General features: G+C 42.7%; 1 protein-coding gene across 1 annotated transcript in view; it reads left to right on the forward strand.

The window, feature by feature from the left end:
- Positions 1–5,469: 5,469 nt before the first annotated feature.
- HMX2 (H6 family homeobox 2) overlaps positions 5,470–25,381 on the forward strand; it is a 53,525-nt gene continuing 33,613 nt past the window's right edge. Inside the window, exon 1 of the mRNA XM_089669791.1 lies at positions 5,470–5,563. Coding sequence (XP_089525917.1) covers positions 5,481–5,563 — 83 coding nt within the window. The 5' untranslated portion in view covers positions 5,470–5,480. The remainder of the gene's footprint in view (positions 5,564–25,381) is intronic.

Genomic DNA, 25,381 nt, shown 5'->3' on the forward strand with positions numbered 1-25,381 from the left:
TTTCTGTACACACTTTAAAAGGTGTACGTGTGTGTGTGTGCAGTTGTCTACAATCCTTGTCCTATTACTCCCAGCAGTTCTAGTAAATACCGGTGCCTGTTTTCACGTTGTGTCATCCCCTCTGCTCCTGGCAAAGCATTTGTTATAGCAAAAAAAAAAAAATGCCATCAATTCTGCTTGATGGAAAAACCCTTGAAATAATTGGAGTGTGTATGTTCTGGTTAAATGTTTTCACAATAGCCCCAAATCTTTTTTAAAAAATGAAAAAAAAATCAAAGTTTATTTGCAGGGAGTTTGAAATGAAAACCTTGGCATGTGACCTAAATGGAAAAATAAACATTTCGAGTCAAACTATGTCCCCTGTGTGTGTGCTCACAACATTGGGATGCGTCCGTTTGTTTGCAATGGCAACTTTTGTAGAAGTCAGAGAGCGCTCATTAAATTGTGTCAATCCCAAACAAGCGTCAGATCGAACCCAGAGATTCCCATGTTACCAAATCAGAAGAAAATAACTTCTTTATTTGGGGTTTGTGTCTTCTTGACTCAGCCAGTCTTCACTAGTAAAGGGTGAGGATGGTGGAAGGAGGACAGGCTGTGCCTTTGTGGCCTCTCCTGTAGCAAATTGGATTGTTACTTTTAGCGCAGCGCTAGGACACAAAGGCGGTTTATTGCTTCAAACCGGTTCCAGAACTGAACACAGAACAATAAAACAGACCCTGCTCAATCTGCAGATAAACTGTACACTGTATTTATCTACAAATAGCTTTAATTCTTACAGGTGTCCTTTGTGTTAAATAAATGTTGTGAATGACGCTTGTATGTATAAACACAGTTTATAAAAAAAAGAAGATAAAAACGTGAAGAAATAAAGCAGGAGAAGTAGAGATGATGCCCGCAGGAGTCAGGTGAGTCGGGTTTGATCTGACTCCCAGGACTCCTGATAAACACGCGCTGCTCCGCGCCACAAGATGCATCATGACGCTTCCCTTTATCTTCTTGACTTTATTTTATTTGTTATTTTTATTATTATTTTATTTTTGCTAGCTAAATATTGTAGGATCAGATGCCCAGATTATAAAAAAAAAACCAAAAAAAAGTAAATATTTTAAGATTTCTGATCCACCTAGGCGATGCTGTGACATTTTGTGATATCCCATTTATGGAGGAACAATGTACTGGGATAGAGAATCTCATTTACAGAGTAATATTCTGGGATACAGAATCCCATTATTGGGGGGGCAATGTACTGGGATACGGAATTCCATTTATAGAGGAGCAATGTATTGAGATGCAGAATCCTATTTATGGGGGTGTAATGTATTTGGGATGCAGAACCCCATTTATGGAGGAGCAATGAGTTGGGATATAGAATCTCCTGTATGGAGGAGCAATGTGTTGGGATATAGAATCTCCTGTATGGAGGAGCAGTGTGTTGGGATATAGAATCTCCTGTATGAAGGAGCAGTGTGATGGGATATAGAATCTCCTGTATGGAGGAGCAGTGTGATGGGATATAGAATCACCTGTATGGAGGAGCAGTGTGATGGGATATAGAATCTCCTGTATGAAGGAGCAGTGTGATGGGATATAGAATCTCCTGTATGGAGGAGCAGTGTGATGGAATATAGAATCTCCTGTATGGAGGAGCAGTGTGATGGGATATAGAATCTCCTGTATGGAGGAGCAGTGTGATGGGATATAGAATCTCCTGTATGGAGGAGCAGTGTGATGGGATATAGAATCTCCTGTATGGAGGAGCAGTGTGATGGGATATAGAATCTCCTGTGTGGAGGAGCAATATAATGGAATATAGAATCTCCTGTATGGAGGAGCAGTGTGATTGGATATAGAATCTCCTGTGTGGAAGAGCAGTGTGATGGGATATAGAATCTCCTGTGTGGAGGAGCAGTGTGATGGGATATAGAATCTCCTGTGTGGAGGAGCAGTGTGATGGGATATAGAATCTCCTGTGTGGAGGAGCAGTGTGATGGGATATAGAATCTCCTGTGTGGAGGAGCAGTGTGTTGGGATATAGAATCTCCTGTGTGGAGGAGCAGTGTGGTGGGATATAGAATCTCCTGTATGGAGGAGCAGTGTGTTGGGATATAGAATCTCCTGTATGGAGGAGCAGTGTGATGGGATATAGAATCTCTTGTATGGCGGAGCAGTGTGATGAGATATAGAATCTCCTGTATGGAGGAGCAGTGTGATGGGATATAGAATCTCCTGTATGGAGGAGCAGTGTGATGGGATATAGAATCTCCTGTATGGAGGAGCAGTGTGATGGGATATAGAATCTCCTGTATGGAGGAGCAGTGTGTTGGGATATAGAATCTCCTGTATGGAGGAGCAGTGTGTTGGGATATAGAATCTCCTGTATGGAGGAGAAGTATGATTGGATAAGGAATCACATTTATGGAGAAGCAATGTATTGGGAAATAGAATCTCATTCAGGGTGGAGCAATATTCTGGAATATAGAATCCTGTTTATGGAGGAGCAATGTTCTGGGATTTAGAATCTTAAATGTATTGAGATGCAGAATCTAATTTATGAGGGAGTAATGTGTTTTGGATGCAGAACCCCATTAATGGAGGAGCAGTGTTTTGGGGCACAGAACCCCATTTATGGAGGGGTAATGTTTTTGGGCACAGACCCATATTTATGGAGGAGCAGTGTGTTTCGATATAGAATCTTATGTATGGAAGGAGCAATGTGTTGGAATATAGAATCTTTTTTATGGAGGAGCAATGTATTGAGATACAGAATCCTATTTATGGGGGGAGTAATGTATTTGGGATACAGAACCTCATTTATGGAGGAGCAATGTGTTGGGATCTAATTATTTATGGAGGAACAATTTGTTGGGATATAATTATTCATGGAGGAACTATGTGTGGGGATATAATTATTTATGGAGGAACAATGTGTTGGGATATAGAATCTCATTTATGGAGGAGCAATGTGCTGGGATATAATTATTTATGGAGGAACAATGTGTTAGGATATAGAATCTCATTTATGGAGGAGCAATGTGCTGGGATATAATTATTTATGGAGGAACAATGTGTTGGGATATAGAATCTCATTTATGGAGGAGTAATGTGTTGGAATATAGAATCTATTTTATGGAGGAGCAATGTATTGAGATACAGAATCCTATTTATGGGGGAGTAATGTATTTGGGATACAGAACCCCATTTATGGAGGAGCAATGTGTTGGGATATAATTATTTATGTAGGAACAATGTGTTGGGGTATAATCATTTATGGAGGAACAATGTGTTAGGATATAGAATCTCATTTAAGGAGGAGCAATATGTTGGGATATAATTATTTATGGAAGAACAATTTGTTGGGATATAATTATTTATGGAGGAACAATGTGTTGGGATATATTTATTTATGGAGGAACAATGTGTTGGAATATAGAATCTCATTTAAGGAGGAGCAATGTGTTGGGATATAATTATTTATGGAGGAACAATTTGTTGGGATATAATTATTTATGGAGGAACAATGTGTTGGAATATAGAATCTCATTTAAGGAGGAGCAATGTGTTGGGATATCATTATTTATGGAGGAACAATTTGTTGTGATATAATCATTTATGGAGGAACTATGTGTTGGGATATAGAATCTCATTTATGGAGAAGCAATGTATCGGGTTATATAATCTCATTTAGGGAGGAAGAATGTGTTGGGAAATAGAGTCTTATTTATAGTGGAACAATGTCTTTGGGATGCAGAATCCCACTTTTGGAAGAGCAATGTCCTGGGACATAGAATCCAATGATAGGAGGAGCAATGTCTTTGGGATGCAGGTTTTGGCATGGAATTCAGTTCTATTCTGGCTGCATTATGCTGTACGTTAAAACCTTTTCTATATTAATGACCCTGCAATTAGGTGCTGGAGTGTCATGATTAAATGTGTGCGGCGTGCTTTTAATGCAATAGTGCAGATTGGAAGGTAGTCAGGGATGAGGGATAGTCATGATACAAAGTCTAAAAAAAGATTTTTTTGTATTATTTCCAGATAAAAGACTCAAGTCAGGAGCCCACATTATACCACCTGTGAAATTTTCGAGGTAAATACCCGGCCCCCTGAATAAGCAAATTAAACTATTAAAGGGGACAAAGGGGAGCAGAAAATGAAGATCTTTGTGTCCAGAGCGCAGAGCCACAAGTGCGTTCCTGTTTATTATACTGACAGCTGCCTTCTTCTAGAGCAATGCAATTACAGGGCTGGGATAAGGACTCTTCTCCCTTGTCCCTTGCTTGGATATGGTGGGGGGGGGGGGGAAGAAGGCTGTGTTCCCCCCAGAGCAACCCTTTCCAGATTTTGGGCAGACTGGCATGGCACAATCAGAAGGTGGCACACGTTCCAGGCTGTATACCTGGCACATATAACTACTGTATACTGTGATTTGCAGTATTGCCCACCTGCTTATTGAATTAAACAGGCATGGGGGTGCTCTGTGTCATCCTTACCAGCTTCCCCAGGATTGTGATTGCCAATCATTCATCTGCGTTATGGAGTGGCACAACTGGCCCTTGGCACAGAGACTGGCACATGGTGATTGGATGGCACATATCCTAAATAGAGTCCAGGGTGTAAGGTCAAAGTGCTATAAGATGATAAGGGCAGAGGGTCAGGGCTACTAAATATCAAGGGGTGGGAGGGGTTGTTAAAGAGTGCCAGGGGGTGCTATGTGCCATCCTTGCCAGTTTCCCCAGAATTGTGACTGCCACTCATTCATCTGCGTTATGGAGTGGCACAACTGCCCCTTGGCACAGAGCCTGGCAAATAATAATTGGAGGACACAGATCCTTAATAGAGGCCAGCCTGAAAGGTCAATGTACTATAAGGTGACAAGGGCAGAGGGTAAGGGCTACTAAATATGGGAGGTGGGAGGAATTTATTAAAGAGTGCCAGGGGCTGCAGTGGTGCCGGGTGCCAGCAGCTGCATGTGCCAGGAAACGCCAGAAAGAGTAGAATAGGAAGGAATCTTTATTCTGGAAGGCAGGTCACCATGGTCAGTTGAGTAATGATGACCCTGGCACAGAGAAGGCATCCCTGGCACAGTGCAGGGCGCATTTGTCTCTGGGCGCCCCATGCAGCCGCCTCCTCCCTTTATGGCTGAGCGCCTGGCTCTCCCACTCTTTGATCAGGGCAATCCAGATAACCTGCCCTGCTTCCCCTCCCAATCTCTTCTTAAATCCCCGGCCACTTGTGATGATTCCTGAGGTTGGCTTCTCAATCTGTGCGTTTGTTTCCAATTAAAGAGATGGAGCCAGGGCCAGTGTCCAGTGTTTTGAATCAAGCTGAGCAGATCTCGCTTCGCCTGTTTGTATTAACAACACACATGTATTTCTTTTATTTGATAGTAAATACTCCGCGTCTTTGTATAGCAAACAATGGCAGAAATATATAAACTTCCAGACAAGCAAGGTGTGCTCTGCACTCAGCCAAGAGACCGCATGCTGCTGCCAACAGGCTTCTCAGCCAACCCCCAGCCAACCTCACCCGCCAGCACTCCTTGGGCTCACCCTCACCTGGACAGGTCAGTGACTGCATGGGCCATACCAACCGGGGATGGGGGGGATTTAACCTCCTCTCTGCTGCAGCTCTCACTAGTGCCACCGGGATGGCCAGGATTGGTGCTGCAGCAGATGCCAGCTATGGACCATTCTCTGTAGGAGAACTAACAGCTGATGGTGGCCACAGCAAATTTCTGGGGGTGCTTTGTACTTTTTGCGAGACCCTCTTACATGGCACATTGTATTTGCAATAGCAAGCCATAAAGTAAGCCACATTTTGGGGGACATACAGCCTATGGCGAGTCCTTTACATCTTACAGGGGGTTAACTCAAATATATATGTTACATTTTACAGAGAATAGAGCAGCATGTCTTTTCTCTTCTTGGTTCTCTGTTGTCTGAGCTTCCAGCAGTCTTGCTGGAATTTGGATCTTAAAAAAGAAATCGAAAAGGTGATTTTGTTTTCCTATAATTCATTAAAAATAGCAGCACAAAGGCTAAACTGTATATTTTATTATAGTGTTTTATATGTAATTGTAGCTAATTAAGGGTTATGGATGATGTGATTGTTCCTCCTTTGCAATTTATTAGGGCTCATCAGAGCAGGAATTTGGGGAAGTATTTGTTAAAGAGAAACCCCACACATATCATTCATTTGCAATACTTGTATATGATTGATATTATATATATATATATATATATATATATATATATATATGTCTAATTATAATTAATTCAAGGGTTTACTGGCTAAGGCTGCCTCTCCTTTGTTAGGACTCACTAGAGGAGGAATTTGTAAAATAGAACCCCTACATATGTAAGTCTCTCTCTCTCTCTCTCTCTCTCTCTCTCTCTCTCTCTCTCTCTCTCTCTCTCTCTCTCTCTCTCTCTCTCTCTCTCGTGTGTGCATATATGTATATGTATATATATATATATATATATATAATCTATTTATTTTATTAGCAGCTAATTAAAGGGTATGTATGCTAAAGCTGATTCTCATTTGTTAGGGCTCATCAGAGGAGGAATTTGTAAAAGAGAGCCCCTACATATATAAGTATATATATGTCTCCTAGATTGTAAGCTCTAAGAAGCAGGGCCCACTGTTTCCTCTTGTACCACATTATATTGTAACTGTTATGTCTACCTTCACTTTGTAAAGCTCTGCGCAAACTGTTGGCACTATATAAATCCTGTATAATAATAACAATAATGATAAATATAAATATATATATATAATTTTATTTTTTTTTACAGCTAATTGTATGCTAAAGCTGTTTCTCCTTTGTTAGGGCTCATCAGAGAAGGACTTTGGGAAGGGGAGCCCCACACATAAGGGTTTATTTACTAAAGCTGGAGAGTGCAAAATGTGGTGGGTGCAGCTCTGCATAAAAAACAATCAGCTTCCAGGTTTTATTGTCATAGCTTAATTGAACAAGCTGAAGTTAAAAGCTGATTGGCTGCCATTCACAGCTGCACCAGTATTCCTCAGCAATACTTTTATCCCAATGCTGTCTTTATATTGGGAACTAATAATCAGATGTTCAGATTATGTATAAAGAGGGGGTTCATTTTCCTTCATTCTGTTGGCTCAGCAGACATTGTCCTAATTTTGCATAGGGAAGTGTCCCCCTTTAGTGAGGATGGCAATGACAAGGCAGGGGACAGACATGACCCTTTCAGTAGCTTTGCATATGCTAACCCCCCATCATCATCATCATCATCCTCCTCCCCTTCCTACCGACTATGAAGCCGGAGTGTAGCAGCAAATAATCACTTTAGTCTATCGACTGGGAAGAGTGTGCGAAGCCAATGAGCAGCCCATTAAGAAACATTAACAGATTGCTGCAGCATAATGCTCCGGTCCATATTGATCGTCAAATGTCTGTAAAATATTGTTTCAAATGAATTGTTCCATGCTATGCTGTCACTTATAGTGACCTTGGTTTGTTCTCCAGCAGCCAAATGAGCCTTTCATGGCTGTTATTAGATTAACAAGTTTTAACAAACAGCACTGCAGGCTAGGAGGCTGTGTGAATCAGGGTCACCATCCAGGAACAGGGGCCATATTCATCTGGGTTATGTTTTCAGGATTTCCACAATCACCCCCTCCCCTCCCAAACAGCACTTAGTTAAATGTCCCCTGTAATATTATGCACCCCCCTCCCCACAATAACTCATCCTATGTGACCTTCCCATCAAGCAGCAAATGTTTCAATTCCAGGGTAAAATATTCCATTGTGGAGAGGGAGGGGGTGCTTAGAACACCTGCACTGATCTAGCACACCATGAAATACCATTTAAATGAAAGGTCAGTCCACCAAACCTCATATTACAGTTGTGGGTGGAGACTGATGGGCTGTGTCGCCCATGGGTTCTTCACATCTCTTGGGGGTCACTATATCAGCTGTTCCTGCCCATAGCAAAAAGTTAAAGTGACCCTAAACTCTAGTTTTAAGAAAAATCTAAAAAAAAAAAATTGTTCACAGCCTCCACCAAATCTTCAAAAAAATTCCTTTTTATTTATTTATTTTTTTTTTTTTTTGCTGCCGTGACCCTATTTTCTGTTAGAGGGTGGCTATATTTGTTCTTCATGGTCCCACTGTCTAGGAACTTAGCTACCCTCTTTTGTGCTCCTGTGATGGACTATGGGAATTGTAGCACGCATAGAGCAATGTACATGACTGCAACTAACGTGCAATGCTTACTACAAACAAAAGGAAGTGAGGGTGAAAAAGAGGGGTTGAGGAGTTCATGGAGGACATTTGGAGGAGACAGAAAAACACAGTAGGGCTAGGTTCACACCTGTGCGAGTGATTTCCGCTACGGGGCCCGCACTTGTTCCTGCAGCCACAACCACCTTCACAATGAAATGTAGGGGATGCAGGCAGGTACCCTTAATCCTAAAGGTATACCGCCTGCACTAGAAATTGCACCTGTGTTGGGAAAAGCACTGTACTTACTGTTCCCATGTGGGCGGCAATTCCAAAAATGGTGCTGGGACCTTTTTTCCTGCATTTCAGGAGACACAGCAGCCAATTCAAATGAATGGGCTGCTGTGCCAGTGCAAACCGTAGCTTGCAGAGCCGCACTTATGTAAACCTAGCCTAAGAAACGATTTACTGTAACATAGATTACAGGGCCATTAAGTAGTGGATGTGTATGGATTATTTTTGGAGAATAAGGATATTGTTTAGTGTCACTTTAAAGGAATTGAATTACTAAATGCACAGAGATCTTTTAGTTTGCAAAATTAATATTTGTAAATGAAGTGAAGCTGTATCGTGTGCAAGAGAAATTGCACAAAAACATCGGGGTAAATGTACTAAAGCAGGCTATCTCAACCAGGGTTCCATGAACCCTAGGGTTCCTTCAGGAGGTCTTAGGGGTTCCTTGAGCAATAAGCAATTTCCAACTCTCAGATAAGAAACTATTGACACCAGAAGTCTTTTAGCTATCTGTAAAGGGGGCACCAGTGTAATAGGGCCCTTCTCCCGCTCCCTCTCCCACTGATCATCAATTTAATAAGACTTTTCTCCACTGATGACCATCTCAAGGGAGCATCACTCTAACCAATAGTGTGTGCAGGGGTGAACTGCCTACTCATGGGGCCCCCGGGAAATAGGGGATCATAAGACCCCTGTGTCCTTGCCCACACTCAAACCACACCCAAAAAGCTCATGAAAGGTACCAGAGGCATCTCATGGGGCCCCCTACTGACCCTGGGCCCTTGGGCAGTGCCCGAGTGCCCGAATGGTCAGTCCCCCCCTGACTGTGCGGGCCACATCAATGTAACTGAGAACTTTTCCATTGACCGTTATAAGAAGCAGCCATTTTTCAAAATACCACCTAAGGGAACACTGCAATTTTCACTGTCATATATTTTCTGGCTATTATTCATAAAGAGCTTGTGAAATTTGTGGCAGCCCTTGCCACCCCTTTGAAAAGTGATCTGCATTAGATTCCTTTTCATAGAGCTATTGAGAGGCATCTGGAAAGTGATATGTTGTCTGAGAAGCCCACACCACCACAGTGCAGCAAAGTGAATTGCAGGGTTGTATTACATGGGGTTGCAGGGTAGTTGCAGCATGGCCCCATTCACTGTCGCCATACACGACACAGGGTAAAATTTTGGCAGCAGCTTCAAAGTATCACAGCCATGGTATGTGTACAACCCCATCTGGTGGTAATTGCAGCTTAAGGAGGGCAGCTGATGGGGCAGTATAACCACAGTTCAACCAACTATTTTTACTGCCCCTTCCAGGCTGCCCATTGTGAAAGAGCCATTAATTTAATTTAATTTCAGTTATCACTGAAATTAATTTTGTTGTGTAGAGCAGGCTGGCTGAAAAATATGTTAAGTAAGCCACATTCCTTATTATCATATCATAACTTACTGCCAGGGGCGGACTGACCATTCGAGCACTAGGGCACTGCCCGAGGGCCCGGGGTCAGTAGGGGGCCCCATGAGATGCCCCTGGTACCTTTCATTGGCTTTTTCATAGGCTTTTTGGGTATGGGCAAGGACACAGGGGCCCCATGAGTTGTCAGTTCGCCCCTGCTTACTGCTCACGTTGATGTACCATTAGCTATAGATATAGTAACTATTAGCAGGGGTTCCTGAATTATGAATGTTAAAAAAATCTGCGAAACACTCCACACGGGCGTTCTGTTTTTTTTCATCAGTTCAGTCATGTTTTTTCAAAGAAAAAAAACGATCAGTTTACATCTGTTTTTCATCAGTTTAGATTTGTTTTTCATCCATTTACATCAGTTTTTGTCATCCATTTTTCATCCATGTACATCCATTTTTCATCCGTTTACATCTGTTTACATCAGTTTTTCATCTGTTTACATCAGTTTCTGTTCTTTTTTTACCCATTTACATCCATTTTTCATTCTTTTACATCCATTTACATCCGTTTACATCCGTTTTTCATCCTTTCCATTTTCTTTTACGGTTCGTTAATTAAAACGGATGTTAACAGATACAGACATTTACGGAAGTAAACAGATGGTCATCTGTTTACATCCACTAGTCCATAGAAATACATGGGTTTCTGTTTTTCATCCATAAATGGACAGGTGAAAAACGGACATACGGAACGCCCGTGTGAAAGCAATGTACTAAAGGAATAGTGCATGGTCACTTTGTAAAGTGAATGTCTACTTAGCTTAGTTAATGATGCAAAGCTGTGTTCACTTCAATTATCCAGTCGAGAGCACATTTTTTATTTTTTAATTTCCCTTGTGATGGGGCATTTATTGTGAACACAGCTTCAAATACAGTTACTACTGCTAGTAAACGCCTCTGTTTCTATAGTAAATCAACCCCAATTTCTTCTGAATATTGAAAGGATGTCATATATCTGGCTTCAATGGAACAACGTTTTGTCCAATCCTATAAAGACCTATATAAGATCTTTGAGAATTATTGTTACATTTTTATACCTTTTGATGGTTTCTGCCAGTGATGTCACCAATTTTTGCACAGATGTCACAACAATTCCAAGACCCCTCCACTCTCTGTGATTGTTCACATTGATAATGTCTGTCATTAATTATCACCTGACCAGAATGACTTCCCATCCTGTACAAGGTCTACCAATATATTTTGCAGTCATTTTTTTAATATGAAACTGACCAATTATTGGTAACAATTTGTCAGATTTTTCTTGTATCATATGAAGACAATTCCCTTCTAAGACCAACTGTAGTGCTGGAGCACAGGGTTATTTTTATTTGGCCTCAAAAAGCCAAACTTAATCTGATCTTTAAGCTTTTATTGCAGATAAAAAGGTCAGCAATTTTAGACACACTTTGGCCAAGCTGGCCATACACTATACAATTTGATTGTCCAGTCTCTGCACAAATCCCTTTAGATTTACCAAAACTGTGTAAAAGCAGGACACACCTGAACAACCCATTCAATTTGTATCAAATCAGGCAGGCCCTTGCACTATATAGTTGATGGTAAGGGTCCTTTCACACGGGTGTGCCATTTTCAGTTCAGTCATGTTTTTTAAAAGAAAAAAACTGATCAGTTTACATCCATTTTTTCATCAGTTTGTATCAGTTTTTTTCATTTGTTTACATCAGTGTTTTCAAATGTTTACATCCATTTACATCCGTTTTACTCCGTTTACATCTGTTTTCATCCATTTACATCAGGTTTTTTGTCCGTTTACATCCATTTACGTCTGTTTTAATCCAGTTACATCCATTTTTGTCCATTTACATGTTTATTTTCCGTTCTGTTCTTTTTCACGGAAGAAAAATAGGGTTTTCTTCCGTTCAAAAAAAGGATGTTAACAGATGTAAATGGATGATCATCCGTTTACATCCGCTAGTCCATATTAATACATGGGTGTCTGTTTTTTATCCTTAAACAGACAGATGAAAAATGTACATATGGAACGCCCACGTGAAAGAGGCCTAAGAGCTAAAGGAGAATGTACAATCAGATCGTATAGTGTACGTTCACCTTTAGTCTTTAGTTAGCCTGTATCTAGCATCTATTCATTTTTATTTGACATGCTGCAATAAAAACATAAAAATCAGATCATTTTGGACACCGGCATTTTTGGACTTGGAGTACCTCCAGCTTGGGTCCAGTCCTGATAGTGCACAGGCCAGGTGAGCTGATTAGTGTCTTCCTTGCCCAATCACAGTACTAAAATCACTGAGCGTAGTAATTAATCGCTACACAGATGGAACAAATGGCTCCATATAGGGTGAGCTACATAAGCAACAGTGGAGGATAGAACCTCACAGACAGTTCTGACTGGGAAAGCAATATTGATAGTCTTGTCCCTGAAGAACACTTGGTCAGAGACACCATGCAATGCCCCATAGGTGCTGGATAGGTGCAGTAGACTGGAATCTAATGTATGTTGGTACCTCTAAAAGCTCCTACACACTGTAAATTTTTTTCATTCAACCCAGTGGACTGAACAAAAAATAAAGTGACAGATTGCTGTACTAACACAAGTGATGTTAGTACAGCGATTTCCCCCACTATGCTATTGTGTTCTGACAGAGGGACTACCCCCCCCCCCCTTCCTGCCAGAACACACCAAGCCAATCGGCAGACCTTTTTCCGGTCGTGTCCCTTCAACAAAAGTAAGACTGGCTGCCGTACACATGGGCCGAATGTGAGACGGTTTCTGTTGAAGAAGCTGATACCGCCCAATATGTGTACTTAGCTTTAGGCTCACCATGCACAATACAATCTGACCACACAATCTGTGTACAATCAGCTTTAGATTTGCTAAGGATATATAAAGACTAAAATGAAATATAATCAAACAGTGCTTGCAATTACAATATAAATAAATAAATGAACTCTATTAAAAGTATAAAACACAACATATGCCCAAACGTCCCATAAATAAATGTGTAAAGTGATCCATGTGCATAAATCACCCACGTGCTTCTTCAAAATGAGTGCTCCACTTCCGCTGGGCTAACACCAAAAATAAATCAACCGCACTCACCATACCGATATTGCTTGCAGATAAATCATCACTTGGACCCAGACCCAGTCTAGAAGGAAGCCCACAAACATTTCGCAGCCAAAGGTGGTATCCCCACAGTATTTCAAGCACTACTTCAAATAGCCCCCTCTTCACCTTTAATTTGGTCCTCTCCCTAGGCTTAGCTCCCTTGTAGCATTATTATAAAAAGAAGGGGAAGGATAAGCCTCCCATAGTGTAAAACTGCTTTATTTCTTCAAAATACACTAAAATTGCACTTATTCCAAAGCAGAAGAAGGTTGCATGTACATAGAATGAACTAAGAAGTGCCCTAGACTAAAGCAGCCCATAGATTAAGTGGAAAGTGGAAGGAAAGAAAATCGCACGACAACACTGACTGTGTTGATGGGGGAATCCCTCTCGCAGGGCTAATACAATGATCAATACAACCGGCTATAGCAGCTGCTACTAATCGCATGTAAAAAAATAACTTGAAAGGCTGGTTGTACCCAAGTCGATCGATCGATCAACTTGGGTACAACCAGCCTGCCCATACCTGGATCGAATCTTGGCTGGTCCCCCTAAATGGGTTGAGATTTTATCCATCGATGGTTGGCTTTAACTGAACTATCCAATCAATTTATGTTCAGTTAAGCAGGCCTTTACTCTACATATCTATTGGAAGATCTAAAGAAGATTGTATAATCAGATTGTAATATGTATGGTGACCCCCAAGGATCAGGCATGAATAAGGGCTGTCTTTAGAAACCATTGGTTGAAGCTAGTCTGGGGAAATATTGATGAAATAGGTTGAACAGCTTGCCTTATTTCTATTTTCTCCGCCTCATACACCAGATTCATACACAAGTCTTCATTGGGCCTCTTCCACCTCCTTTTATAGGGCTATATATGAGTGATCACCTGATGTATATAGGGACCCATTGAAAAGTGGAGGTGCCTACGTATAGGTGAATGTTGCCTGCATGTTCAACAACCCTTTGCTCACTATTGCTGACTTTTAGGAAGTATTTGCCCGATCTGTTGGCCAGACCATGGAGCACTCAAAGTGTGTAAGTAGGTCCTTTTAAACACCCTCTGGTCATCAAGGCTGCCTTAGACATCATGGTATCCCAGGCACACCAGAATAATGGTGTAAAACTCCATGTCTTGTGCCATGTGATTCCAATAAAACCATTGCTAGTGGAGATAACATGGGCTCTGCTTTATATTTAGACCTACTGTCAAACTATATAGACCACCATACAAGAGAAAAAGTAGATGTTTCATGTGTATAGAATTATAGTGAGTCTTATGACTCCTCTGAATATTTTCCTCTTTATTTTTAGTTCTGATAGCAATCATTCAACTTCAAATACGCAGTTCACAGTTCAGGTTTGAAGTGAAATCAAGGAAGCTGATTGGCTGTTTTGGGCATCAAGACATACTACCTTTAGTACACTTTTCTTATGGCAGGCCATTTGAAGTGAAGGAAGGATCACAATGACCCCTCTTGAGCCTATACCTTTAAAAAAAAAAAAGTCTGCAGTATATTTTTATCCTGTGCAATCTTAAAGCGGAGCTCCATCCAAAAGAGGAAATTCAGTTTTAGGTACTGGTCCCCTGCTTCCTGTGAGGAATTGGCACCTTTGGGGAGCTGGTTCCGGATTTTGACAGGTACCCACTCCCACTTCCGCTGCGATCGCATAGGTGATCGGAAGCGGAAGTTGTCCTCCCCCCTCCCTCCCTGTAGTCTTCCGAAACATGTCACAGGTCCCAGAAGACTATGGAACCATTCACAAGGTGCAGTGCTACTCGGGCATGCGCAGTGGGCACCCGGCTGTGAAGCTGCAAGCTGTCACAGCCAGGTGCCCACACTTAAGATGCCAGTACCGTTTTTGGAGAGCTTTCTAGTTTACCGACTCCCAGCATGCAACTGTGAAACATGGACATCAAATAACACACCAAAAACACAGATGCTGTGCACTTTTAAAGTGTTCCAATTTACTTACAATGAAAGGTGAGTTTTTGGTGCACTTTTGAAAAGAGCATCAAAGATGCCGCATGCAGGACTTTTCAAAACACAGTGCAGCATTGAGAGTGATTGCATCTGATTTTAAGAGGAATCACTTTCGTGCGCTTTTGTCATGCTGGGAAGTGCTGCAAAAGTGCACCAGTGTGAAAGGGGCCCAATAGCGGAGACATTTTCCCATGGGGACCCTAGTTCTGGTGACCCTCTCCCTTTGGAGGGATTTCCTCTCACTTTCTGTTTTGTCTATGGGACAGGAAGTGAAGGGAAATCTCCCCAATGGGACACACAAACCTGACAGTGGTTTTAACCCTCCCTTACTCTATCCAAAATGAAAAAAAAATGCATTTAGTTACACTTTATTTGTGCTATTATGGGAAATCACTTCTTGGTTTCCAAAATATAATGTAACTGTCTGCTTATAATAAATGGTAGAATAATGATTTGACGATCGATACACCTACCTTCAGAGCCATACCCCTATCAGACTTTCATTGCTGTCTGTATCCCCGCTGGGTAGAGTCACCCCTCTATTTGTCTTGGTGCCCACTGTCTGCAGAGCAGAAAGTGAGGGGTAATTCAAAATGTATATTTCACCATAACAGGAATAGCATAGGAAATCGTATAGCGGATACACCTGCTCCAATGACAACTGTCTAAGAGGGAATTTCTCACCATGCCCTGCTCCAATGACAACTGTCTAAGAGGGAATTTCTCACCATGCCCTGCTCCAATGACAACTGTCTAAGAGGGAATTTCTCACCATGCCCTTGTTCCAATGACAACTGTCTAAGAGGGAATTTCTCACCATGCCCTTGTTCCAATGACAACTGTCTAAGAGGGAATTTCTCACCATGCCCTTGTTCCAATGACAACGTCTAAGAGGGAATTTCTCTTGACATTTAAGAGATTTTCTTTCACTTCCTTATTAGGAGCTATGCCCCTTCCGCCAGCCATGATCTGCCTGCATTGCCTAGAGAAGCAGAGACCCAGTGATGACAAAAGAAGTATGCAGTGAAAACTAAAAAGTCTTTTTTGATATTAGCACATTGAAGGGGGAAACTCAAAATATAATCAGACTAAACTTCCACTTAAAAATCTTCCAGTTACTTGTAAATGAAAGAATGACATCATAGTAAAGCGAGCAGCCCTGGATGGCCATCTGCTAAAGCACAGCTCCCTGTATGCTTTGCTGGGAGCCATTGTCTGAGTTTTCATTTAAAGATTTATTTCTAAGAAGTATAATGAGAGCACTAAGGCTGATTTATTAAAAGGCAGTGGAGCAAAGAGAGATTGCAACTGTTTTCCACAGCAGCCAATCACATAGCTTATATTTATCAAACTCAGCTGAGAAAAAATCAGAAGCTGAAATCTGATTGGTTTCCAGAGCCAACAGCCCCCCAGGTACACAACAGTTGTTGTCTATCACAAGTCGTTTCTATGGGCAATAGCTCCAGTTCTCATAAATCTGCATTGGTTGGTGCAAGAAAAAAATCCCAGAATCCTCTGAAACCGTCCTTGACTTCTGTCTAATTGTGGACCAGTGTTGCATGTCAATGGACAGACAAGCCCATTTATTCTATTGACTCTTCCAGCTACCCCTTTAACCCCTTGTGCCCCACCCTGCAGCTTCACCATGCCCTGATGTCACCTGGTGCCTCCTATGACATCCCACAGAGATGGAGTTCTGCCTGGCAGCCTGCCCCCCTCTTCCTGCCCTGGGCTAGGCTCCTGCTGTACCATCCCAGCCTGGCCTGTCTGCTCAGCTTCCTGTTGATAGAGCACAAGGCATCAGAATTTCATCAAAGTTCTATTAAGTGAAACATAGGTTGGAGGGCAGCCCCTGATTGGAACAGTTTAAATTTTAATTGTGTTTTTAATTTGACATATAGTTGCAGAAAAGAATGACACTACAACGCCAAGGGCCGGTCGATTTTCTTAATTCCTCCCAGAGGAATTGATGGGTTTATCAGGCAACTAGATTGGAAAGCCATTAAAAGGCATTCTCTGGCTGGACTGTTAATTGGAACTTGATGGATGGAGGGGGAGGCAGGCTAAAGCAATGCTGATCCAATCTGTAGGACTTTCTGTTTTCCAATAAATTACCCAATTCATTATCCAAGCACAGATTACATAAATTGTACACCTCTAGGGCTCAGGGTTCTCCAAAAGACCCCCCCCCTTTCCCTTCCCTTCTCCCTCCTTCCCCCTCCCTAGCCGGAGTGCCATTTGCTCCAAAATATCTTCTGAATGAAAATCGAAAAATAATCAACGTTTATACTTAGAAAATTTATTGCAATCATTTTCTCTGGTAATTTCCTTATTTTAAAGTTTGGACATGTCATATATCATAACCTCAGTCCCTGTTAACAAAGAAAAAAATCTAGGAGAGGGGGGACAAGAGGGAGCAGGCTGTGCTTAATATTTAGTAAAGCTTGATTCCAAGATCAAACGTGTTTATGATTCCATCTGTCATTTAGCCCCATAGACTTCTCCCAATATAACAGCTGAGCTACAAGCCTATTTTCTAAGTGCAGCAAAAAAAGAGGAGGAGAAAAAGATCAATTTTTATTAAGGCTTCATGAAAGCTCACAGCTAACCTCGATGGGAACAATATTGCTGAGCCAATACACGTTAACCCTTCCCTGATAGCGATGAAAAGATACTGCGGAGCATTACTGCCAACTGTGCTGCAGAGGGAGGCCTCTGATTGGATGGCTTGTACACCCCTGAACAAGCTGGAAGTGTAGATTATTGGCTAGGCAAGCTGACCATACACCAATAAAATTTTGTTTGAAAAATTTTCAATTTTGAAATGTTTGTTTGATTTTTTAATGATTAGTGGGGTCAAATCAGATTTTGTAATGAGAACGGGGGAAGCCTATAATTCAGGGGTGTCAAACTGGTGGCCCTTTATCTGTTGCGAAACTACAAGTCCCATCATGCCTCTGCCCTTGGGAGTCATGCTTGTTACTGTCAATCTTGCAATGCCTCATGGGACTTGTAGTTTGGCAGCAGCTGGAGGGCCGCCAGTTTGACACCCGTGCGCTAATTGGATAGCCTGTACATCTCTGGACAAGCTGGAGGTACAGATTATTGGCTAGGCAAGCTGGCCATACACCAGTAGAATTTTTTTTGACATTGTTTCAATTTTGGAATGTTGGTTTGATTTTCTAATGATTAGTGGAGTCAATTTGAATTTTGTAATGAGACCTGTTTATTATGTCTGGGATTCCATTCAAATAGTAAGTCTGGATCAAATTTCAAGACCTTTTGAATGAGGTGATTGTAGCCGTATTATTGCACTTGCGACAGAAACAATTGAGTACTGTCCGTGATACTTTTTTTATTTGCACTAACATACAATTCTGAGGACAATCTTTCGGGGAATGTCCCCTTCTTCAGGTCCAAGCAGTACTGATCACAATGTTTTCACATTGTGATCAGTACTGCTTGGACCTGAAAAAGGGGACATTCCCTGAAAGCTTGTCCTCAAAATTGTATGTTTGTGCAAATAAAAAAAGTATCACGGACATTACCCAATTGTTTAAGACCTTTTGAATGAAATTAGTTGACTCCATAATTCCAAGAAAGAATGTTCTGATGAATGATTTATCTATGAAGGTTAAAAAATACCTCTAACCATATATGGCCAACTTTAGACTATTTCAGACCTCATTTTCCAATATTCTTCATGTATAGGAAGTCACAGTTCTCTGCCCAATCACTTGGGCTGATATAAGCACCACATGTGGAAGGAAAGAAAATCGCTTGATAACCCCATCAACACAGTCAGTGTTGATGGGGGAATGCCTTCTGCAGCGCTATTGTGTTCTGCTGCTGGGGAGCCTTCCCAGCTGGCAGAACACATGATTACTGCTAGAGTCTATAGCCTCCGGCAGTACTCAAATGTAAAAAAAACAACAGGTTGGTTGTACCCAAGTCGATCAATGGATTGGCTTGGGTACAATCAGCCTGCCCATACATGGATGAAATCTCGACTGGTCCCTGATGAATTGGCCAAATTTTGATCCATGTGTGCTCGGCTCTAGTTAAAAGAGAAGTCAAAAACCTTATAAGCTAACTAAAATTTTAAAGCAACAGTGTAAAAATATAAATTTAAAAGAAATAAATCTTAAAAAAAGCATCCCCATTCTCCCATGCTCACCCACAAATGCGAAAGTGCACATTGGTCCCACATGCATATGTAAATGGTGATTGCACCACACATGTGAGGTATTGTCATGAATGTCAATGTGAGAGCAATAATTCTATCACTAGACTTCCTGTGTAACTCTAAACTGGTAACCCCTAAAGACTTTTAAAGTGTTTCCTATGATGATTTTTAAAAGAGAAGTATGGGGTCTGTTTTTTTTTTTTAAATCATACTCACCTTGGTGGATGCAGTATCAGTCCGATGCTACATCTGTTACCCGCTGGTTCTAAAGGTGAGAACTCAGCGTTCACATGACCAGGGGCTGACTGACAACTCATGGGGCCCCCGGGCAATAGGGGATCATGGGGCCCCTGTGTTCTTGCCCAAACTCAAAAAAGCCTATGAAAAAGGTACCAGGGGCATCTCGTGGGGCCCCATACTGACCCCGGGCCCTCGGGCAGTGCCCGAGTTTCCAAATGGTCAGTCAGCCCCTGCACATGACCGCTGATCACTGAGTTCTCACCGCCGCTCTGAGCAGAGAGTGGTGACTGTCAGGCATCACTGTCTGCTCCCCCACACCCCGCGCTCACAGGAGCGCTGAGCTATGGCAGGGGAGGGAGCGGCTGGCTCAGGCTCTCAGCAGATCACTGATAGGCTGAGCCACTGAGCCAGGTGTCACTCCAGACTCTGGGGTGGAACCCCACTTTAAAATCGGGATCTTTCCCAACCTGGACCAGCTAAGTGTCGTCAGCCGACAGCAGGCTTCAGCCCGCTGTCAGCTCACAATGTGTCACAGGAGTGCAGAACGAACTGCACTCCTGTGATCCAAGTACAGCCAAAAGAGCTTAGGCTGTACTTTTCCTTTAAGTGACATGTTAGGTATCTACAGTATTTAGTCAGCGTAATATCATATTTTTTATTTTACCAAACAATAGGGTTATATATTGTGTTTGTGTGAAGGAAAAAACATTAAAGTGTATTTTTTTCCAAATTTGCATTTGGAAAATCACTGTGCAAAAATGGTAACAACCAGGGCCTAGTAAAAAGTGATTTTTACATGCACGTGAGAAGTGTCAGGATTGGCTTGGGGGTCAAGTGGTTAAAGCTGCTTCCATCTCCATTCTAAGCCCTATGCTAACTACCCTGGAAAGGAAAGATGTGTATGCTTACCTAACCTAAGAGTGCTTCCATCCGATCACTTGATCTCCCCAGCGGCCGGCTTCAGGGGAGAAGAGAAATCACTGACAATGGCTACAGAGTCTGGGCAGTGACATCATCTATAGACTGACTATGGGGCATTCATTGTCGACTGTCCCTCCTCTCCATGGAAGCTGGCATTGGGACCCACGTGACCAGAGCGCCCTAAGATTGGGTAACTATATCATCTTTCCTATGCAGGGTAGATAAATAGGGCTTAGAATGGGGGTGGAAGCAAGTTTAAGCTTAGTTAGGTTTTGACCGGACTTTTAGTTTAAAGTGTTTGTTAAGCTTTGTTTTTTTTTTGTTTTTTTTTACTGGAATAACAAAAATGTCATACTTACCTGCTCTGTGCAATGGTTTCGCACAGCGCAACACCAATCCTCCTCTTCCCAGGTCCCCTGTCGGCACTTTTGGCTCCTCCTCTTCATTTAGTGCCCCCATAGGAAGCCGCTTCCTATGGGGGAAGTCATGCAGGCTCGCTTCCTTGACACAGACAACAGGGAATGGCCACACCCCTGCTCCCTGGTCCCAGAGTTTGATTGACTGCAGCAGGAGCCATTGGCAACTACTGCTATCGATCTGCCCTGTGAGGAGGAAAAGAGCCTGGAGAGCCACTGCTCTCATGCACAACACTGGATCATGATGGGGCTCAGGTAAGTATAATGGGGCAGGCTGGGGGGAGGGGGAATCCCAGGCACAGAAGTTTTTTTACCTTAATGCATGGAATGGATTAAGGTAAAAAAAACGTTAAGGCTTTACAACCACTTTAAGGAATAATGCATGTTCACGTTTCAAAATGTACATTAATTTAACTTATTAAGTGAGCTATGTTCACTTCATTCATCCAATCATCTGCAAGCAATTTCCGTTGCAAATTATTGAGTATTTAAACTGAACATAGTTTCACCTTATTTACTAAGGCTGGCCATGCACTTTAGAATTGGGGCTGAGCAAGAGAAATCACTTGATTCTCCCATCCAAGCTAAACAGCATAAATGGATAAATCTGTATTGCCAGCTATTGTATTCTGAAAGCCAGCACCCATGGCTGAATACCTGCCTAGTATCTGCATCTAATTGGATGCAGGTGCACTATGGATGAAAATTCCCCCCCCCAGATACTTCAACATAATTTAACTGGAAAATAGAGTTTTGTCGAGCATCGTGGTGTTGACAGTTCCACCCACCAAATGAATTTTAGATGATTCAGCGGGAATTGGCTGAAATTCAATTAGTGTTTGGCCAGTTTAAGCTAACTGAACCTAAAACTTTTACATTTAAAGTGGAACTAAAATCCGCAATACTTACCTCTGTTTTAGGGGGCCAATGCCCCTGAGCTCCCTCGCCGGTGCCAGCATTTACTCCCAGGCTTCTTCATGTTGTTGCTCTTTGGCTGTTTTGATTGGCCGAAATGGGCTGATGCCACTCCCACACATCATCCAGGCAAAGAGGCACTGTGTTGGGATGTAATTTGAAGTGAGATCAGTGTACATTCTATAGAGGATTGTGAACAGGCAGGTAGGTGTATTTTATTGCAGAAAAGACATTGCATGTCTCTTCTGTGAAGAAAAAAAAAAAAAAAAAAGGAGCCTGCCTGCTTGCAATTCTTTTTCAACTTTAGTTCCAATTTAACAAAACAGTATAATATAAGGACCCACCTAAACTGTCCAATCAATTCGTATCTAGTCACACAGCACTACATGGTTGTTGGTAGATCTGAAGGAGGTTGTACAATCTGATTGTAATGTGTGCAGTGAGCTTAGGCTACATTCACACTGGTGATTTAGGACAGTGCCAATTGCAGCGGCAGGAATCTTCTGATTCCTGCTGCAGCTATGCGTGGCTATGTGCCACCGCAAGCCCCGTTTACCATAATCACGGGTTGCTGGTGGCAGCAGCTATTTGTGGATCTTCGCACAGCCAGTAATTACCTGCGGTGATCACTGTTGGCTACACAAAGGGTGTGTAATCTCTGGCTATGCGGAGATCTGCGAATAGCTGCGGCCATTGGTGACCTGTAATCAGGGCTGCTGTTAGAAACCACGGGGCCCCATACAGCCAACCTGACAGGGCCCTGCCCCCCCAAACCCCCCCCCAATGCTTCAGTTATGAATGAACACAGTGAGTGATCAGTACTGATCACTCATTGTGTTCATTCAAGAAAGGAAAGGGCTTGCAAATGTGACATATTAACTGGACCCTTTCCCACTCTCCATCCTGAATGATCCTATTGTGTGCTTGCAGCTGCTGGTGGGAAAGAGAGGAGGGAAGCCAGCAGCTGTTGGGGGGGCACACAGGGGGGCTTGGGCAGCAGAGGGAAACATGTGGTGCACAGGGAAGAAGATGGGTGTGGTGGGGGGTGGGCAATTGCTGGAACCGATCCCCTGTATGGCTTTCTCTACAGCAGGTGAAAGCCAGCGGGAGAGAGAGGAGGAGATGCCAGCTTTAGGCTGCTGTAAAAAGAGCCATAGAGGGGATCGGTTCCAGTAAATGCCCTCCATGCTGTGCTGATCACCCTCCCTGCCAACATCCCATCACCTAGTTGCCTGGGCCCCCCTGCTGGCCTGGGCCCCGTACAGGAGGACTGGTGGTACCACCTTATCCACGGTCCTACCTGTAATTATAGTGAATGGGGCTGGTGACCGCACCTAGCTGCTTACGAGTGCAGCAGAAATCAAAAGATTGTCGCTGCTGCAATTTGCACTGGCCTAAATTGCTGGGGTAAATGTAGACTTAAAGGAAAAGTTCACTTAGCACAATGTATGTTCCCTTTGTAAAGTGAATGCTCACTGAGCTTAGTAAATAAGGTGAAGATGTGTTCACTTGAATCAGCCAACCATGTACGAGAAAAAGCCCTGTTTCTTGTTTCAATTTCCCATATGGTTAAGCATTGAAAGTGAACACAGCTTCACCGTATTCACTAACATTCCCTTTATAGCATGAACAGCCTTTAGTAAGTCAACCATGTTGCCTTAGCTGAGCCCTGTAGCTGGGTAATTGCAGAAGATTCCAACAGTGTGCATGCAATGTTTGGCATTTTCCTTAGTAAATTGGGGAACTGTGCTCTAAGCTCTTGCAATGCTGGGGCTCTCAGAGCCAGCCTAAGCTCAGGATCAATTTGCAGGCTCTCAGCTAGGAAGGACTCGACGCTTCTTCTTGGATTACACCTGAGCAGCTACAACCCCCTACACACTTTCTTGGACTTGTAAATATTTCATCACACTTCAGAATAAAGTGTGGATTCCAAAGGCTCTGCCTGGCAATACGTGGGTGCTGCCCAGCAGCAGGATCCAGAACACACCAGAAAACTGAAATACTATCCGGATCACTGTACTCTTTTTACTTATCATTAGTCTTTATTTACTCTGTCGACCCAAAACTGATATCTAAGTTATGAGCGGAAGCTGCCTAGTAGACTTCACCAGCTTTTTATATCTCTTTTGGAGTCTAGTAGTGACATTGTCCTGCCATTATGGCAGGGATGTGTGAACAACAGGATTGGCCAAACAGAATTACAAATATGTTAGCAGGCAGAACAGTTCAACCATGCATATAGCTGCTTGGCCAGAGTTCTGCTTCAAATAACTATTCTGTTTTCTAAAGTCCTCATTTTTACATTGTTCAGTTTAGCCAGGCCTCCATCTAGTTATTCTGGCTATTTATGAAACAGGCCCAGCGCTCAGGTTTTAGTAGCGGCTGTCCAATGGAATCAATTTTTCATAAGCCTCCTGAATTAAGTGAGAAGTGTGCGTTTCACTTTCCCCTGCAGAAGAGCCCGGGCTGCCACCGTGTAGACGCGGCTGCTGTACGGCCTGGATATGAGGTGTCTAAAATGGGAATAAGACTTTGATTTGTGGAGTATGCCTAGTTACAGAGTTGAAGAACCAGCCCGAAAGGCCTTTGAGATCCTCCGCTCAGCTGACAGATGTGCTCATTTAACAAGCTGAAGCTGAAATGGGTGTATAAAACCTGCCCATTTAGCTCTGACAGAGGAGATTTCACGGCCTGTCTAGAGAGGTTGTAAATTCTGTCCCCAACTGTGCCACAGCCAAGTAGCCCGATGTATCCAACCACGGCAGGCAGGGACCCCCCGCTTCTAACATATGCCTTGCTATGCTGGGTGCTATTGACTGGCAGGCCCATTACAAACCATCTTCATTTTATGAACCTTAATGTCCCCTGAACAGGTTCGTCTTTCCCAGGATAGGAAGGCCTGAAACGCTGATCCATGTACTCCGTCATTATGTATGTCTGTCAGTAGGATGGCTGTAGCTGGCAAAGTCACACTCATGGTCATTATCAAACCTTAAGCAAGCACTTATTTTATACAAATAGACTAGAGCAGCCTTTCTCAACCTTTTTTTCAAGAGGAACTCTTTAAATAATTTTCAGATGTTGGGGAACCCCTGCTAAAAATTCATTGTGGGTAGTGGACAAATGTCCCCCCTTTACAGTGGTGGTCAGAATTCCCCCCTCACAGATAGCTAAAAAAGATCATTGGTGTCATATTGCTGACTCTGCCAACTGGCCTTGGTGCTGGAACCATGCAGGCACCATCAAATAAGAGGTCAATCAGCTACAGCTCAAGGGACTCTCAACAACCTCAGGAAGAACCCTAAGGAGAATGGAACCCTAAGTGAGAGGTCAAAGAACCACAGCTCAAGGGACCCCGAGCAACCTCTGCAAGAAACCTAGGGAGAAGGAAACCCTAAATGACAGGAACCACCAGAAACTTCAGAAGGAACCTTACAGTTCCACAGAACCCTGGTTGAGAATAGCTGGACAATCCTAACCTTCTTCTGACGTTACTAGTTTCCTGGGTGTCTTTGTCTCCAACACTTTTAGTCATTGACCCTGTTGAAAGCAAATATGGGCAGATCTGCATATTTGTTCCCAATCGGAAGTCATTGGATCAGCATGACAGCCAGTAAATTATTATTTGCAAAAGGAGAGGTCAGCAGTGGAGGGAGGGGGGCATACTCCCT

Source organism: Staurois parvus, unplaced genomic scaffold, assembly GCF_062004578.1.
Source record: "Staurois parvus isolate SC_StPar_1 unplaced genomic scaffold, SC_StPar_1.0 ptg000009l, whole genome shotgun sequence".
In the NCBI taxonomy this organism is placed as follows: domain Eukaryota; kingdom Metazoa; phylum Chordata; class Amphibia; order Anura; family Ranidae; genus Staurois; species Staurois parvus.